Source organism: Protomyctophum bolini (genome assembly GCF_963924005.1).
Source record: "Protomyctophum bolini genome assembly, chromosome: 11".
Taxonomy (NCBI): Eukaryota; Metazoa; Chordata; class Actinopteri; order Myctophiformes; family Myctophidae; genus Protomyctophum; species Protomyctophum bolini.
The window spans coordinates 24671582-24691783 of record NC_137872.1 but is presented as its reverse complement, the minus strand read 5'-3'; the positions used below and the strand labels follow the sequence as shown (position 1 = coordinate 24691783).

Here is a 20202-nt window from a genome sequence, read left to right as displayed (position 1 = left end):
CTGTAACTTTGTATTTCAATATCACTTGTCACAACTTGGTCATTGGAATAGTAACAAGTCAAGATTATAATAGGATTAAAAGATCACAGTTGCTTATAAGATTCAATAAAGGTATGTTTGATTTGCAGGAATATAGTAGTAGCAATAGTTGTATAACCTATATTGAAATTTCTCCTACAACAGTAGTCATTTGCACAAATTACAAGTTTATAAATAGCTAGATGTAAAAAAATAGAAATCTGAGTGAAATTTAAGTATTGGAAAAGTGTTAGTATCTCACTAGAAAGTCATTCAAATGTACAATTGTACCGGTATAATGGAGCGATCATCTACCAATATGCTAACACGTTTAAGCATTTATCTATCGTGCATTATAACACATGCATAATGCATTATAAGGGTTTTTATAAGCCTTCATAAATGCCTCACAATGTCTTACTCAACTTACGTTGAACCACTTCCAATTATTGTAATAGGACTTCAGGCATCACATTTGCTCATAATTGAATTGAAGTGACTTTAAAGTTGTTGTTGTTGTTGCAAGACATCATGGTGTCATTAAGGAGGTTTATTTATGGGGCTTTGGGACTCATAGAAAGTCTTACCTAAAATACAAATGGCTATGTTTTATTTTATTCACTAGTGGGGCACTAAGATGAGTGTGGAGCGGTGGCTGCAATGAATTGATGAGTAATGACCACTAGGGGGCATTAGATCCATAAAAATTACCTGAAATGTGCTTAACGCCTTCACATTTGTGCTTCTTTGATGAATGATTCAGTGAATGCAGTTCATGAAATTCAAGAAATGAAAACAAGAAAAGAATGAACTGAAGAATAGCAAATACAGTTGTGTTTAAGTCTAACCTTGTATTTCATAAGAATCAGTGTTTCACAAGCAACGAGCAATGAAAAATCATTATTTCCTACATTTTCAACTGTTACCCTGCTCACTAGTGAATTCTGATGCATTCATCACATAAGAACATGTAATATTTCATTCAGTTAACCCCAGTAAATCATTCCACTACAATATAATTAAGCCATACACTTTCTCAATCCGTACCAATCCAATAGTAGCTCACTTCAAGTGAACTTAAGCAAACTTAACTGGATGGGCTGGTTGTTAGATCTTCAGATACCCTCTCCTCCTTGGTGCCATAATGTGTGAGAGCCTAGGACCGGTGCAAGCAGCAGAGAACAGCCTATCTCAAGAGCATTGTGGACTAGCTGAGGCAGCGGGCATATCTGGCATTCAATGATCAGTGCTGCTAGATCAACAGCAACAGTGCTAAGGCAGCCATATAAAGCAGCGGAGTAGGGCAAGTGGCGTGAAGTCAAAAAGCAGTAACCTGTGTCCGGTAATTATGGCAAAGTACGGTACGGCATCAAAATATCAGACTGCGGGCATATAGGTTCGTGTCTGGATTCACTTGAGATCAGGTTAGGGCCTTGAGGAGTTCCTAAATACGTGACACTAACCTTGTCAGGATACAAAAAGCACAACCTCCATCAAAAATGAGGAACCAGGCAGGCTGTTACAGAGCAGAGGCAACTTGCAGCACTCTAAGGGTTACAGTATTAGAGAATATATAAAAACAAGGTTTTTCATTTTGAGTCCTGGGACTTTCCAGTTCTGTCTGAGGCTAGACTGATAATTCAAGAGTACGGTAAGTATAACCTGTTGCCCCCTCCCACCCCTCCCCTCTCCCTCTATACACACTGCGATGAGTTAAGGTCCAGTTCCAGTTTGTTTTTCCTGTTCCTCATAGGAAAGGGTTTTGACTGTGCTGATCAACCTGTGATCCCAGAGTGCTGGCAGAGGAGAGGGGCAGCAGCGGGTGGGGGAGGGCCCCTGGCAGGTCCAGACCAGGCTGCGTCGGGTGGGTGAGGGACATTGGGAGACTGGCGGGCTGGTGGGTGCTCACTGGCAGGGGCAGGGACGCACTGTATGTGAGAGACGTGGCCGGAGGGGGTACGGGAGAACCAGAGCCGATCGACATCTGATTCAGAGTCAGTTTGGGCTGTTCAGTCTGGAACGGATTTGTGGCTGAAGGAGCAGCACTCAGGCCTGAAGAAGGAAACAGATATTATCAGGTCTGTTTTAATTAAGGCCTGAGGCCGATTCTACGAATTCCTTCTAAATCAGTAGTTCTCACACTTTCAAGATGTTTAAAAAATGTTCAACAATAGAAGATGTACAAGATGACGTGCTGTGAGCTTGTACAGTATATCTGCTATTTTTAGAATAGTGTAATAGATATTTTAGAATGCCAAATATATTGAAAAATATATGTATTATTCTGTACTTGTCAATCTCATGCTAGTGAGCCACTTTTCACAGCATCAATGTGCTAATTCTAACTCGCCTAGACTAGACTACAGCTGTCTAACAGCTGACCTGACTTCTCCTTACTTACTATCACTCTGTCAGCGAATGTGTACTTGTGTAACTATTTGTGTGCTGCCCTTATCTTTTTTTTTTTTTAAAACATATGTTTATTGATTTTCTTTACAGTACAAAGAAGTATTTTCAAAACAATTGACATATATTCCCCCCCCCCCCCCCCCACATCCCCATGGCAGCACAAATACAAACAAAATCTTATCACAAAATGTTTTGACAACAATACATACAGAACAAAAATTAATAAATAATAATGACAAAACGAAAAATAAAACGAAAATAAAACACATTACATACATCACAGTTCCCTACCCCCACCCCACAGCTGACTACCCCTGAGTTAACCACTATACATCCAAAGCCTCTTCAATATCACCTCGTTTAATGAAGTCCAAGAACTTCTCCCATATCTTATAGAATACTGCAGGTTTCTTCCTAATTACATATGTTAGTTTCTCATGTGCCAAACTGGTTGTTAAGTTCCTCAGCCAAAAGCCGATCGTAGGGGCATTGACATTCTTCCAACATAGCGCAATTGAGCGTCTGGCCTGTAACAGGCAGAGGTCGGTCATTCTTTTTTCATTACTATTTAGTGTACAATTTAATGGATAAATACTGAGTATACATAATTTAGGACACAGAGGAACTGGACCTGACGTAATCTGAGAGACATAATGGACCACGGACCTCCAAAATGTTTTAATCTCCTCACATTCCCATAAGCAGTGGAACAGCGTACCTTTATGTTCCCCACATTTATAACATAAATCAGGAATGTTTGGATCAAATTTATTTACTTTCTCCGGGGTTATGTAAGTTCTCATTATCCAATTATACTGAATTAGTCTTAATCTAGTATTGATAGTTTGCGTTTGTGCCTTGGAACATATCAAACCCAAATCAATTTCTGAGATTTCCACTTGAAGATCCTGTGTCCATTTTTGTCTTATCTTCTCCGAGTCATCTTTATGAAACCCTTCTAGTATACCATACATTTGTGAGACCAACCCCTTTCCTAAACAATCCTGTTTGGAAAGCTGCTCTTATCTTTAGTGCAGATCCTTATATAAACATTTAGAATAGCATCTCTGTTAGAGAGGACTATAAGAATGGTCTAAGTTTGGGGCTGAGGAAGGCTTGTGTCCCGAGGGGCTGCTGGAAGAGGCCTGTTCCTTATGATCTGTATGCTGTTCTTCTGCCTGAAGCTTCAGAATTAATTCTCAACACTTCACCCTGACTGGATATTCATATTTTCCATTATAATAGCCAAAAATCAAACACAGATGCTTTCCCAATTTAGGCTGCCACACCATGTTTTGGGATTTGAAGTATGGGGCCTACCTGATGATAGAAAAGGGTTCTTGTTCTTGGCCGGAGAGTTGGCAGGTATCAGCGTGTCCAGATTGACGAGGTTGGCTGCGGTGGGCCCCAGGAAGGCCTCGGGGGTCCGACAGGAACGAGGGCTGGGAGCGGCCAGGCTCTCCCCGAGACGTGATAGGTCAAAGAGCTCAGGGCTGCCGCCACCCCTCCAGTTACCATTCATGTGGCCTCCATCCATGGCTTCATCGAACAGATCCCCATCTAACAGGTGGAGAAGAGAGGTCAGAAGTCCAACGTATGTGGGAGTCATCGAACCTCATTAGCCACACAATCCCGGTATACTCTGTCACACGACTAATAGCAAAACTAGAATACGATCATGTAGATCAGCTATTTTCGCTATTTCTGCACATTTTGGGAAGAAAGTTAAATAATGTTTTTTGAAAACCTTTGAAAATATTCACCTATAATTACTAGTGCTAATTACAAGTGCTAATTACAAATTGAAGTTGACGATGAATTGTCACAGAAATAATTGCGATTCATCTGATTTTCTGCTATTGATGGCCATTAAAATAGCAGTAACACAACACGTTGTAAGCTTGTAGATCTGCTATTTTTGGAAAATGTATGAACATTTTTCAACATGAAAACAATTATGCAAAATAATGTCAAATTGAATCTAATCTAATCTAAAAAATAATTGCGATTCGACGATTATGTCATAATATTGGCAAGCCTAATAATGATGACAAAACAGGGACAAGAGGGTTTAACATGTATTCACCTGAGGGGCTCCCGGCTCGGGGAGAAGGTGCCCTAGCAGCACCCACAGGTGCAGCTCTTTCTCTTGGGGCAGAGAATGGATCGACACCCGAAGCAGCTGCAGAGACATGCCAAGACACAATGCTGTGTTATTATCTCATCAACATATTCGAAACCAGAGTACGTGCTTAGACCCGAAACACACTGGAAGCATCACATCGACGTGGTGTCTCACATGCGTGTCTGCTGCGGGAAAGACCAGCGAGTGCCTTAGTGTACACAGGAAATATATGTCCACACTGAGTTTGACTTTGTTGACGGCCATTCATTATGAACATGCTTCATGTGATTTCATTTGTATTTAGCTTAACCCATTTAGACCGTTTCTAAAAACGCCTTCTAAATCCTGACACAAGTTTTCTGAAAAACTTAAAATATTTATTCAATACTTACTTACAAACAATATACAGTATGTTGCTATATACTATACATAGCAGCAACCGGATTTAAATGTATAGTTATACTTATAGGGGTTCCCGGTCTAAATGGGTTAAAAAGCAACAATGTGAACAGTTGTGAATATATATAAATACACACTTGAGTCAAGTTGAGTGGGCCATCGATAACTAGACTAGATGGCCATTAAATCTGAAAGTTTAAATTTATCCCGTAATGACGCCGATGGCCTAGCCCTAGTGGTTAAGGTGTGTATCTTATATAGGCTCTATTGCAGCCTGCGGGTTTGATTCCAGAGCGCGACCTGTTTCGTGTCACTCCTCATCTCTCTCCCTGTTTCCTGTCATTCTACACGGCATTATCCAAAATACAGGCAGAAAATCCCCCAAAAATTGTAAAACGTTATAATAATAAATATAATAATATAATCTTATGTAATTAAAGTCATTTACATTATCAACACTGTAGCCACACTGTACCCAAAGCTTTGTCTGAATCCAATGTGTGTCTTGTCAGCTGCAGTTACCTGAGCCAATTTCATCCATTTTTTATTCAATAAATCAGAATGACGATTAATTTAGATACGGTAAGCAGCAAACGAAAATCATCAGATAAGCTGTGCTATTTAGGCCTACTTTACATGATAAAAACTGTTTCTGAGTGACATGCACATTAGTTTTATGAGAATATACAACAATACTCCTGCAGTTATGTTATTAAATGCATGGAAGGCCAGTCCAGGGTGAACTTGACCACAAGACCGTAAAATATGGGTGCAGAAATCTTTTCCATTTACCGCTGCCTTTTGTTGAGGTGTTTAATTTTGAGGTTTTATCTTGTACTGAACTGTAACATTATCCTTGTATGTGTCAGTGCTAGAGATGCGGTGCAATCCATACATTTGCATGTATGGATTGCAACATACTTTTGCAATGCGTGGGTGTAGTAGGACTTGTGTTAATGAATAACCAATACAAAATGCGTTGTGCAATCGATTCATGTGTATTGACATGCAGTATGACTGGTGATCACAGGCCCATATGGAGACCCCATATGGGCCTTTCATCAATGATTCAGTACAGCGAGGTTAATATGTATGCTGTGGACCAGGCATACTGTAGTACGCTAGCTCATGGCTCACCAAGCGAGTCCCAGGGGTCTGAGCCAGCCAAGTGAGCAGAAGCCTGAGGCCGGACATGGTTGTCACTCCCTGACATGTCCCAGGGGTTGTCACTGCGGGGAGCTTCTGCGGGTACTGCGAAAACATCCACCAGGTCCATGAAGGCAGTCTGACCACAGGAACAAGAATATGTTTTTTTTAAAGTTGATATTTCCCATAAAATGCTGAAGAGAATGTGTGAAAGAATCTCCTGGTACAGTAAAAAGAACATACCCCAATGCCTTTGGTCTCCATCTCTCGTCTGCTCTCTTCAAGAGCTTTTTGGAGCGAAGACTCGTCTCCCTGGCGACTCTGTTGCTCCTGGCAATGGACACAGACACATGGACGCCAGTGGGCATGACAGTACTTTGGGCAGGTTGTCATAAACATTATATTTATGAGTCAGGGAGAGGGCACACACATAAAAGCTGGTCCCACCCAACACCAGACCAAGAGATTGAATGTGTGCAGACTGTAGTCTGCACACTACAGAGTCTGTAGGAGTCTGTTGAATATAATGTTGAGTGAGAAATGTAACTTATATTATGGTGTACAACATCCTTTAAAGGTGAGGTTAGTCATCATAGGCTATGAGAATGTATAGCTGGGTTAATGACTGTTAATTGATTGCATGCCATGTGGTAGGATCCACTCCCTATAAGAGGGAGACAAGCTGTAAGCGCCTAGGGGAGAGCTGCCAGGGCCCTTGTCTTGTCTTGCCTGTTAAACCGTATCTTAAGTTCCTAGGTTGTTTTCATTAGTTTAGTTTGCTGTCAAGTATTAGTTTCTTTGTGAAATTTTGGTAAAGTGTTATTTAAGGCCTTCACTATTTATACTGCACTATAATTGTTGTTGGAAGACTCGTTTGGGAGAAAATAAAACGCCCCAAACTTTGCATCTCTCGATTCAAACACGGGAGCTATGGATTGAAAGTCTAGTCACTAGACCATTATGTTACGAGGCAGTCAGCAGAACGTGGTCGGAATTTCACCCAACAACAGCAATAGGCGATTTTAGCACCATAGTTGCCGCCTGTCAGTATCGGCTCTCAGGTGCATTCAGCAACTTTTTTTTACACCTTCCAACCGACTGATCTCCCGACTTCACTCGACTACCAGTCTGCAGTAATCTGTAGTCTGTAGTGTTACTGTAGAGCTACCTTTATGGCTGATTTATGGCTCAGTTGCAATGTGTGCTGAGTGCCAAAAAATAGCAGATCTACAAGGTCACAACACATCACGCTGCAATACGTTGTGAGCTTGATGATCAGCTATTTTAACCCATTCTGGACGGGAACCCCTTTTGGTGTCATTTTTTAATATTTTATCCCACGATTTTGTAACCCATTGTTCACTCCTGTGTCAATTATCTAATGTGATCCTGGGCTCTACACACCCTCCGCCAACCTGGGGAGAGCAACGGACTTGAACTCATGCTTCCTTCATGCATGAGTGTCCAAGTCGCTCCTTTACACCTAACAGGAGGGAGTTTCCCTGGTTGGACGTAGCGCGTGGAAGGAACACGTTATTCCAACCAGTTCCTTTCCCCTCAGGCGCCCCGGCTGTCCAGGGAGAGGCAGTTTAGAGACGAGGATTACTGCATGTTTTTGTGAGGGGGGGACACGGGGAGAACATGCAAACCCCACACAGAAAGGCCCTTTCGCCAAACCCGTCTCAGGTATGGGCACTGATGACGCGGAGGAGAGAACACGCCCCCAGCACCCACAGCATCCCGCACGGGAATCGAACCCAAGACCTTCTAGCTGTGAGGCGACAGCACTACCAACTGTGCCACTATGCCCTGGCCTTTTGGTGTTCTAAGCATAATGTAACGTTTTTAACTAAAATCTTTGCTTCTGGGGGGGGGTCCCTGGAACTACATATTTTCAGTTGGGGGTCCGCAAGCAAATATAGGTAATTCTGGGGGTCCTAGACATGAAAATGGTTGAGCACCACTGACACAGAAACAGGTTTTTCAGGAAAAAAGATTAGAAGCCTTTTTTATCGGTGCACAATCAAGTATAAATCAGGCCTCATTGACATTACCTGATGGTGTTCTTCCTTGCTGAGGCTCAGGGCTATCTGGAGCTGAACCTCCTCATCCATTTCAGGGGGGGCGCGTTGCACCGGCTGTGAGGACATTGATCAGTGAAGGACATTGCAAACCATCAACATTAGACTTAAGGGGGAGTAATTGATATATTTGTGTTAAAATACGTTTTAAATTCCTCTATATTTCCGATATTTTTTATTTTTGCTATTTGCTAAAGAGCTAGAGATGGGGAGACCCCTATACTGTAATAATACAAATAATAATAATACATTCTATAGGCAATGATTACTACCGGTATATAGTATATAGAGATATAACTTTTTAACAAAAACATATCACATAAATTACATCCCCTTTAAAAAAAAGTGCATTGCTATAACCATACAATATATATTCCATGCAAGCCACACTAGATTTCTCCACCCAACCAATAAGAGCAAAGGGGGGGTGTCCCTTTGCCCTTCCCTGGCAGAACGGTTCGGCCATCACACCAGAAGAGGTCAGAGAGGCTAAGGTTGTTGGGCTTGGCAAATGATTGGTCTAAAGACAGGATACAGTAAAGAGAGTGCTATTGGTTAGTCTCTAATTATTAGAGCGAGAAAGACACGTGCCACTTTCAGCTGCTCAGGGGTGAGGGGAGGCCACAGATCAGATGCTGGGAGAGAGAGTGAGAGTGAGTGCATGCAGCAGTTTGTTCTGAAGGGAAATGCATGTGCTACAGGTCAGTGGCTGGGTGCAAGGCAGGGGGGGACATCCCTGGCTCAGTGGCTGGGTGCAAGGCAGGGGGGGACATCCCTGGCTCAGTGGCTGGGTGCAAGGCAGGGGGGGACATCCCTGGGTCAGTGGCTGGGTGCAAGGCAGGGGGGGACATCCCTGGCTCAGGCATCTCTCTGTGTACCTTCTTGGCCTCCTCCTTGCTGAGACTCATAGCGATCTGGAGCTGGGTCTGCTCATCGATATCCACCGGGGGAGGCGGCGGCGGCTGGGTTCAAGTAGGGTAAAAGGTAAAATCATCTTTGACTAAACCCATTAGACCCGAGGACGATTCTATACAAATCCCTCCTGAATCAGTAGTTCTCACACTTTCCGAAAATGTTCAAAAATAGCAGATGTACAAGCTCGCAGCGCGGCACGAAGTGACATGCTGTGAGCTTGTATGTCTGCTATTTTTGAATACCGGTATGCTAAAATCTAAAATGACACAGATGCTTTCCAGGTTTTAATGGGTTAAACGCCTGATTAGATGATCTTATAACTTGAAAGACATACAACACAGTTAATCAATGTAATCATTCGCCAGTTCAAAGTGATTAGAACAGAGAATCTATTATAATTATATTTATAGTAGTATAACTCATAATAAACTCAATTTCATGACAAAAGATAAATCTTCGTGATTTGCTTTGATTACAATGGAAAAGCGGGAAGTTTCTCATGCACAATATTCCCTTTAACATAAATAAGCTGCACAGAGGACAGTGACTGCCCTTGCTAGATCAGACACCAGGGCTGGCAGTGGATCAAGGTGCCCTGGCCTCTCATTCATTCCTGCAGCATCACTCGCACCGATTGGCCAAAGCTCCATTACTGACCACATTGGAGAGACAGGAGATGATGGTGCTCTTTTCGATTTAGGGTTCTGGGAAGTGGAGGCCCCTTTTAGAGGAGAGAGGAGCGCAGAGGGATGCTCCACCTCCTCCATAGGGGATACTGTCCAAGCATTTGAGTGGAGGGGTGGAGGGGTTGGGGGCGGGTGGTCGTGTTTACAGCATTCCTGCACAGTCAGCAGGACTAAAAGGGCTTCTTACAAACTGTAAGGTCCTTGCACTGAGGTTTGCTGTGCTTAGTGTCTGGTCACTGTGTTTGCTTGTGTGTGATGTGTGTGCGTGCATGCCTCCATGTGTGTTATGATGAGGAAATGTACCTTATCGGTTTCTTCACGGCTCATGGCCAGGGCCAGCTGTAGTTGTAGTTCCTCCTCGCCGCTGGTCTGGGGCCGAGCCTGCTCCAAGTCTGGAGCTATACGAGGGGAAGAAGACGAGGCTCAATGACAGAGGAACCGGACAGGAAAGTGGTGTTCATGCGGCGTATTGAGAGAAGCACTGACAGATGGAAGTTGGGGGGAGGTAAACAGTTTGCTTTGGACTTGTTTCTTTTAGATCAGGGCATAAGAAAGAGCTGCCACTGGTTTTGCATGTTAATTCTGTTGTCTCAGGGCCTGTGCTGGCATCGCTTACCACGGCCTGTCTGACTGTGCCTCCAACTTGAACAATGGCGTGCCTGTGTGAGGAATTGGGGTGGTGAAGGGAGTGAGAGAGGGAAAGGGGAAGGGGGTTGGAGTGGGGCCTGTATTATTACCCCCACATCCTTTGGGTGGGTTCCAGGAGGACTAAAGTAACGTCCAGATTGTGTGGGGAGGGTAAACTGGCGGGGTACCAGTCTGGGTGCGAGGCTGTGGGTCAGGGCTAATGGGGCTAAAAAAAAAAGTGCAGTGGGCCACACGTTGGCACAGCCGGGTCTCTGAACCCAATCACTTCCACTGCGTTGCCCCTCAATGTCCCCCGCCTGGACTGGAATGCTCGCTGGTGATTAGATGCTGCCAACCTCCTGACCTCCACCCACTCTGTCCATCAGCAGCCCATCAAACCTTCAGCCACAGGCTGACTGGCTGGAACCCGCACAAGGCCACCAGCGGTATGCATGCTAGAGACCAGCGGGTGGCGGATTTAGCCGTGGTTGCCGCAGTTAACCGCGGTGGATATGGGTCGTTAAAACATATTATAAATTAATATTGGATAAACCGCGGGTGAAATAATGCCAGAAAGAAATGTATGGCATCTATCTATAAGCTTTTAAAACACACATTCTTTCATCTGGCACAAATTACCCGCCAATATACACATTGCATTGGGAAGGACCCAAAACACAGTGCGGGTACAGGCTACAGGCAGCTATAATGAGTCTGAGAGAAAGTTAAAACTAAATATAAATCACACCCGTGTGAACTGAGTGGTGCAACTCCGTGTGGTGGTTCCCGGTGGGTCCCCGGAACTTCCAGACCCACAGGAACGCGCTCAGGGTGCCGGCCCGGTCCCGGCGAGCCGCCCCGTGTCCGAAATGGTCGAGAAATGACAGAGTTGCGGTTCCGGCGAACCGACCCACGTCCGAAATGGTCGAGAGTTACTGTAACACTCTCTCTCTCTCTCTCTCTCTCTCTCACATGCACGCTCCACATTGTAATTAGCAGGCAACAGTGCAACACTATCTCTCTCTCTGTTTCTAGCACAACAGTGCCACTTTTGCCCCTACTGGTACTCTAAACATAGGGACATAGGGATGGACGGACATAGGGAAGGACATAGGGACATTGCTGTTCCTTGGAGTGGCTGCACCACTCAAAAAGAAGAGAGGAATATAAGTTTGGCGTGAGACATCATGGGATTGAAGTTCTTAACCCTGCCGACGATACGTCACGATATGAGAACGTGAACGTCAGAACATGGACGGCTTGTTACCATGGAAATACAACCACTACATAAAATTGGTGACTCTCGAGAGTGGTGAGTGACATATTGTATAGCCGATCCACATTGATTAATGGCTGAATTATACTGAATGTGCTTCCATGCGCGATTGAATTGATTGATTGAAGTGTTTATTAACAGTTTTCAAAATGGGTTCATTTCACATGTAAGCACAACTCAATACAAAAACTATTACTGTGTAACTCATTACTAAAACTATTACTGTGGACGACACACTGATAAAGCATTACACTTGTTTACAACAGAGTCCACCATTTCAGAGAACAATCAGAGAACGGATGGCGGGTGGTTGCGATTCATAAATTGGATTAATTAATGAATGCGGTCGGATAAAGAGAGGATTATTAATATGCACACACGGATGCGGGTGTCAAAAAAGGTCTCTAATGGACGCAGTAGCACTCTGTCTCCACTCTCCTTTTTCAAAATGAGCCAGAAGTGATTAACGACTAATGACTGGTCTAACCAATGACTAGTCTAAACCAAGTACTGTCTCTAAACTAAGTACTGCACCCCATGAACCCTAGTGTCCCTATTCTGGGCATAATAGGTGAACATTCAGTGAAAATGATCAAACCTTCTGTGGAAATAGCAGATCTAGAAGCTCACAGCGTTCCATACACTATGTTGCAACATGTTGTGTAGATCTGCTATATTTTCGTTATTTGGCAAATTGCACTAAAGCATAATGTCATACTTATACACAGCCCTGTGCCTAGATATATTAAGCATAACTTATTGTACTTTGCACGCAGACAAAACAGCACATAATGCACAGATGTCCATTTTCAAGTAATTTGAAACCTACAGTACATTACATTTGTGATAAAAGTCAATATTGAGGTGCGGTAGACTAGAGTGTTTGTGGGAACAAACACAGACTCAACTGTTTCAAGGGGACAACCACAGCTTCTTGTGCAGCCTGCTTGGAAGCCTGCCAACCTGGCATTTAGACCAAGTGATTTTAATTACAAGTTGAAATTCTAGCGAGTGGAATCATAATGTTTATCATCCGGCATGGAAACGAAAATTCACTGAACAAGACTTTGACACACTTTGTTTTGGTCTGGTGAAAACAAACTCCCAAAGTGAGCATGTAGAACATTTGCTATAATGCATTCCAGTCAGGTGGACCTATCAGATTTCCTTTCGGTTTCTCAGAGATGCTCTTTTCGTGAAGCTGTACCGGTAAGGTAACACTGAACCAGAGAACTAGGGGAAAGGGGGAAGCTATGTGCGGAACTTAAATCAAGTGGAAAATTCTCTGGAGCGAAACAGCAACTGGGATTGGATTTTAAAAGAGTCAGTGGTGAAAGAGAGTCTGATATTATCTATGGGCACACACGTGACGTCTAACTCTGCCCACCGTGAAACTCTGGGAAGCTCAAGCTGGCCACAGAGACCAGACGTAGGCCTATGACATGTGGGTGACAGTCACACAAGTGACTGTCTGATGCTTTTCTGAAACCACAGCCCAAATACTTAACCACTTACACTTACCATAACCATTTAACCACAAACATTTTCATATTTATTTTGAAAATAACCTTGTAGATTGGCTATTTTGGAGGAAAAGTTAATTTATGATTTTCCCCCAAAAATTGGGATGCCACAGTTAAAGTGGTTAAAAACAAAGCACACACACTAACACTAAATCCTTTGCACAGACCAACATGAATTCAAAATGATCATGGTACATTAGCACCGCAATACACGCTGATCTCACTACTTTTAAAACATGCTTCTGACAGCTATATTCCCAAAGCACTTCCATGCTTTGCTGTCATCAGATGATAGGAGAAAAACTAATCCTATTTAATTAACCACCAAGAGATATAAAACAATTTAACATTTTCCCACAGCCTGCAAAAAAAAGTTTCACGTCTTCCAACTAGCATTGACCGCCAGACAATTATTTATATGACAATTGTCAACCAGAGTACAGTATAAATTATCATATAAAAACGTAAATATAAATCTGGCCTATGAACTATGTACCACAGCTGCAGCACAACGGTACTTGTACAACCAGTGCGACCATGGTGGGTGGATGGCCACTCATGGTTTTCATGTGTGTGACAGACAGAAAAAAAGGGCCTCCCCACCATTGTCATTCCAGTTTAGCTGACGGGACGATAAGCAGGGGAATGAGTGGAATGCCCTCCGTGTCCCACCACCAGGACAGCAACTAACAAACACTTTCTGTGTGTGAACCACCGGAAGGACAATACGGAGGAACGAATCATTGGGGACTTTATCGAGGTCCTGGTGTCCAGCTGCTGAAAGGACAATGGCACCTGCTTCAATGGGGAACTGGGGCTGACGTTTGTCACTTTCTGCTGCTGCTGCTGCTGCAGCTGCAGCGGCCTGTACGCAAAACCACACAGAATGCTGGAGAGAGCGGAAATATACAGCTATTTTTTACTGCTGCATGGTAAACACTTTCTATTTCATTATGAAAATCACATGGGCAAAAAGTAAACTTTGTTGTTCAAACAGGGCCCATGCCACACAGATATGAGAGTAAATTCCTGCTGGTTGCATAAGCTCTTGAGAGGTGAGTGTCAGAAAAGAACATCACAAAGTTCAAAAGAGTTCATGTTGTGTCTTCACCATAAAACCTTCTCAAATACCAAAAGAACAAGTGATGAATTCAAAGCCTGAATGCTGTTAAATCTGATTAAAGTACATTCCGCTCAGGTGATGAGGCTGTGTACTGAAAGAGACATTCTTACTTTGAACGGGTAGGTCTATGATACTCTATGAACCACATGAGGAATGGAAACACGATTTGTCCAAGAATGGGTAAGTGAGCCTGCCTGAAGAAGGCTAGGAGGCAATGTTTTAATCTTGTAAACCGGTATTTTATGTTTTTTCATTAACCACTTGCAGTATCTAGTTCTACTGTACAGAAGCTTGGGACATGTGTTTGGTTTCTGTCATTTCTGTCATTCCTTCAATGGGTAAGTGTTGAGTTTTGTCTACACTGTACAATACTGTCAATGTAACGTTCAAGACTCTAGAAGTAGGACCCTTTATGGGTTTATTTGTACACTCTGCAAGTTAACTTGACAGTTGACACTCAGAAATGAAATGCCAGATTTATACATTTTATGTATGTATGCTTGTATGTATGCGCAATAAGAGCATACATACAGTACTGTATGAATGTTCCCAAGTAAAGCATCAACAAACAAAGTATAAATAAGGCTTAACGGTTGTTGTAATACTCACATTGGAAGGAGGATGGGGGGGACCCTCTAGACCGGCTGAACTCGTCCCCATAGAGGGCTGCCATTGTGGGCTGGCTCGTGCGACGCCCTGGGTACGGGGGTGGCATAGTCGACCCAGCTCCCGACATGCGCTCCTTGGTCTTCAGTGCCTGGGTCCTCTCCTGTTTCAACCTCTCCTCGTCCCTTATCAAAGTCACCAGCTGCTTCGCTTTCTCCCGCACGTTGACGCCCTGGTCGCGCCCGTCCCGGTCCGTGTACTGGAAGTCCCTCAGCGTCTGGACGGTGTAGATGTTCTCCCGACACTGCTGGGCCACACGCTCGGACCCCGTCTTGATCAGGTAGTCCAACAGGGTCAGCGCCTTGTAGACGTGGCGCCAGTTCTTTCCGTGGTCGTTCAGCCGCTTCCAGATCATGCCCATGACCTCGGTGAAGGCCACCACGTTGAAGGTCAGGTCGGCGATCTCCGACATGAGTGAGCTGGGCGGACCCCAGGGGTCATTGGACGTGGCCTCGCGGACCTTGACCTCGGCCTCCGTATAGTTGTTGACCATGTTCTTCACCTGCCGTCGTAGCGATGAGGTCTGCATGGTGGCAGTGGAAGCAGTAGCCTACCGCTAACAGAAGTTCTTGGAACAGCAGGCCAGCCTACTGTATTGTCCTGGAAAGGGAAGAGGCTTGACGATCAGTTCAGTGGATTCAAGTAGCAACGTCGTCCTCCTCTAGAGAACTTTGGTGACATCCATGAGCTCAGTCCTACTGAAAAATAACATCATATCAGTTAGATGCATAGGCAGTATCATTATTAACTATCTATAGTATATATATCTATATCGATATTATATTGATATCATGATCTGAGGCTAGATATAATCTGGGTTTATGGATATCATAATATCATAATGGCACTAGTGTTGTCGCTTCCTGTGTTTAAAGTGTGTGTAACTGTGTAGTGTAGTGTAAGTGTGTAGTGTAACTGTGTAGTGTAACTGCGTTACAGTAAGGTAATATTCTGTACCCAACTGTTCTATTATTTGCTTTTACATAGTTATTATATAGGCACTACTGAGGATGTTTTTTTATATCATTGTATAAATATGAAAGCACCAACAGTCATCAGCACAATATTGACACATCAAGATATATGGTCTAAAGACAATTTGTGATATCAGAGTGAATTGTGGCTTAGCCGGTCAGTGCACACAGACCGTATATATATATATATATACTGTATATATATACACACACACACACACACACACACACACACACACTGGTACCTTCCAGGGTCTACAGTAAGTGAACTCTTACCCTGCTAAACAAACACTACGGAGCCTCTTCCTGTACCACGGAGACCTTTGGCATGTTATCTGTAACACATGCTTGGGTAAATACAACTCAACTGTCACCCTTCTGTCCATTCAGGAGTAGATCATGGAGGGAACCACTCAGCACCTCCCCACTAATGTGAAACAGTACACCTGGACTTTTCTTTTTAACCTAAGTGAACTTGGCAGTGGCACAGTGAAGTTGATCATGGTGGAATCCTCTCAAAGTAAGCAATAATCACCGGCCTGTTGTCAGCCTTTTTCCTCCATGCCATATCAGAACAGCAGGTCTTGTTTCATGGCAACACAAATATTATTAGTTTGAGAATGGGTGTGATCGCAGAAATTATAACTAGTCAAAATCTGTCCAACACTTCTCCTTTGAGAGATATTACAAAAAGGGAGGAGCCCCTTCTCATCTTTAGTGACCTAACTGCAACACCAGAGCAGAAGTATGACCTCAGACCATTAGACGACCAGCAAAACTCCACTTGACTAATCAGTTTAACATATGAACCCTCGCTTTGGTAAAAATAGCAGACATACATTGCGACGCATTGTGAGCTTGCCTTGTAGATCAGCTATTTTTGGCAAAGAGATTCGGTGGAGGGAGAAAATGAGGGGGCCAAGGATAGAGCCATGGGGGACTCCAGTTAATGAAGTATACGTGGTTTAAGTGGTTACCTATTGCATATCTGCAATGCATACACACAACAATAATGAAATTACTACCAGTTGACATCATATTAAATTACACTTTCCACGTTGCATTCTATGCAGCAGTGGGCATTAACCTGGACTTTGAAATGCTTTCTGTTACCTATCAAGCCAGGGAGGGAATCAGGAACGCAGGAAACTTTCCACTCATAAGTCAATGGTACCTATTTAACAAATCATTTATATGCATGAACATGCAGGATCAATCCCTTTGTTCAGGAGAAAGTGTTGCCCCAAGTTATAGTGTTTCCAAAATGGTGGTAAAATTAAGTTAAGTAGGAGTCTGCCCACTTTAAATGGTTTGCTAGTGATCATTAAGAAACCAAATGACCAAACATATTTCTTATAGTTTTTAAACATTGTTTTTAAACATAGTATATTACAAAAGCAACCAATTGTAGGCCTAATTGTCTCAACACAATATATAAGTTTACCACACTATAATACACACCACACGTACAATAAGTAAAAAGGTGACCACATTGACTTGGGCAGCTAATACGTTTTATGATATCATAATAGATAGCAAACTGTAACTGTAAATAGACAAGTGGAAGGGGCAGACAGTGTTGTGGTTCGGCTGACAACTTGCAGGCTTCTATCTCAAGTGGTCACCATACAAGTTCTGCCCAGCACTCATCACTCAGTATATCCTTGTGGCAGACAGACAGTCCAGCAAAACCCTGGATTCCTGGAATTCCCACTCAGGCCGAAGTAGGAAATAAATATAATATATATACAAATAAAAAACATTGTTTATTAAAAAATATATCTATACCTGGCTGGTAGCCTACTGTTTATTCATTGGGGAGGTACAGGGTTGAATTCATAGGCTACTTATTAATGATGAAACTGACATGATGGGACGATGGAAGAGTGGGACAAATCTCTGCCTCAGGACAGATTTCTGGTCCAACTTGGATGCTTCCACTGACATATGTTTAGATTCACATGCAGCTTTGTGATACAAATATCACCTTGACATGGACTATAATATGCTTTGGCTTGTATTACAATGTATGTTTTCTCATGCCAATAAAGCTAATTTAAATTGTTTTAATTGAGTGCAGTGTTTCATTCAGATATTAAAAAAAAAAACAACAAGAACCTCACACAGACATATTAGACAGTATTTCAGCATTCTCCATTAGCTCTCTTCTGGTGTTGTGTAACTGTTACACACCTTAGATTAGAATATGTTGGGAAAGAATGGGAGCCATGACCTTGACATGACATATAGGGGGCTGATTGGTGAAAGTAGAGTGCTAACTTTTGTTTGTGGATATATATATATTTTCATTAACATTATCCTCAAGTTATAAGCTGATTGTCATTGTCATTTAGTTGTGACCACTTATAAAATGCATGTAGCTAAGGTGAGGTTCCACTCATTGGTCTAGTTGCTAGACTTGTACATTAATTTGTATTGAGCCCTTCCAATATTAATTGCGTTTTAATGCTGAGCCACTGATGGCACCTTTTGCAACTTTATTTTTGGGGATATGACTTTAACTAGGACGCATATGAGCCCCCATCCCTCACATTGCGTCAAATGGGATGATCGGCTGAGGTGAGCCCAGGCAAAACAGAGCACAGCCGTGACTCAGCTATAGATAGCTTCTATGTTTTAAGTTTATACGACAGTTGATCCTACAAACAATCAGAATTCTAAATTAAAACAAACTGTAAAAATAAACCACGTATGGTTACACGTTCCCTTACCTCTCTGGCATTGATCCACGCGTCAAAAAGGTCCCAACTTGGGATCAGTTTCGGTAAAAGAAGCAACGCCTCCCGTCGACATCTTCCGAATCCGAGGGTTTCGAGTGGAAAAGGGGGGGAAAGAAACTAATACAAAATAATATTCGAATCATAGAAACACAAGCATCTACCGAAGCTACATGAACCGAAAATGTTTTGCGTGGTGACGTCTTTTTTCTGCTACCGGGCGTCCGACGTGAAACTTTGTTGCTTGTGTGCATATGACAAAAACATAGCACGGCCCGGCAGGCTTGCAGATCATTGGCACAACCCCCTAAAAAGCCAGTAGAATGGAATGGAACGGGAACGACAGGAGGGAGTCAGAGAGGGAGGGGTGCAGCTCGGTGCCTGCCCTGCATAGTCAGATTTAACCCATTCATTGCTGAAGTAAATGCCTGGCCCTGTACACACAACACAGTTGTTGGGCTTTCATTATTTACAGTACTGTACATTATACGGCGGGTCCGTTATTTTGGTTCCATTTTTACAGTCTCGGACTTATGATAAAGGGAAAAATGAATACGGAGGATTCAGGATTTGATTGTGTATTGGCTTGGCTGGAGAAAGTGATGCATAGTAGCCCTACACACAAAATACAATGCATGGTATCAGGTGTTTCTTCAGATGGCATGGTTTAGGTTTCAGTAGGAGGCCTTCTGTATACATTTTGTGAATTGTGTGTTCACATTTTGTGCAACGAGATGCTTTTAACTCAATGGAGTTGTTAGCTATAATGATAGCAAATGAAATGAGATGTACGCTAAATCCCACAGCAAAAGAAAATAATGGAAAAAACATTCCAGAGGGATTCCTCAAAGCACTCATTTCCGTTTTAGCAGTCTCATTGTTCAATCTCTGCTACAGTGTTGCCCTTTACTTATTCATGGCCACTAATGGCACACTTTGTGATGTCACATTCTTATACATTATACAAAGCCCTGGATACTTTTTAAGTCGCTGGTAAGGATTTAAGATAAAGCTATAAAGAGTATCGGTTGTGGGGTCCGCATTTTAATCCACCCCCTCCCTGACACTTTACAAATGAAGATTGCAAACTGTACACATAGGCCTAATGTACATGTAAATGTACAACAGGCTATAAAACAGGTAAAGTCATAGTGAAAAGGCATTCCTTGTTGACTTAAGGGAACAGTGGATCTTGTGACAGGTTCAATAAGCAGGAATTTCCGGAAATACCAGCTCCACCTTGAAGCCACAAAGACACGACAATGGAGCAGAGTAAAGAAACCATATAACATTATCTGGCAACAAGGGGAGGAGGCGGAGGTGACATTATACAAAAGAGCAGGGGTCAGCATTTCAGAAACGGTTAGTTGGATAGTTCAAATAAGTTTGCGTTATGTTTCGCCTGTACACTTGTTGCAACTTGCAACTGCTATTCATCTTTAATAAAACTCTCTGTCAAAAGGTTGGTTCAGTTGTATTCAAACGATCAAATTATA

The 20202-nt window shown here is 42.9% G+C and overlaps 1 protein-coding gene across 4 annotated transcripts; it reads right to left on the bottom strand.

The window, feature by feature from the left end:
- Positions 1–38: 38 nt before the first annotated feature.
- epn3a (epsin 3a) lies at positions 39–18997 on the bottom strand. 4 transcript variants are annotated; one of them, XM_080776914.1, is made up of 10 exons: positions 18701–18997; positions 14938–15692; positions 10083–10177; positions 9057–9140; positions 8152–8235; positions 6341–6427; positions 6089–6236; positions 4514–4609; positions 3748–3987; positions 39–2070 (listed from the first exon to the last, which is right to left on the bottom strand). In XM_080776914.1, exons 2-10 carry the CDS (start codon positions 15521–15523, stop codon positions 1766–1768), a joined length of 1725 nt encoding a protein of 574 aa, XP_080633040.1. In that variant the 5' UTR covers positions 15524–15692; positions 18701–18997; the 3' UTR covers positions 39–1765. The 4 variants fall into 4 exon arrangements, with proteins under 4 accessions (XP_080633040.1, XP_080633041.1, XP_080633042.1 ...); XM_080776915.1 differs by having other exon boundaries at positions 14938–15689; XM_080776916.1 differs by having other exon boundaries at positions 14938–15594.
- Between the last annotated feature and the right edge of the window lie 1205 nt (positions 18998–20202).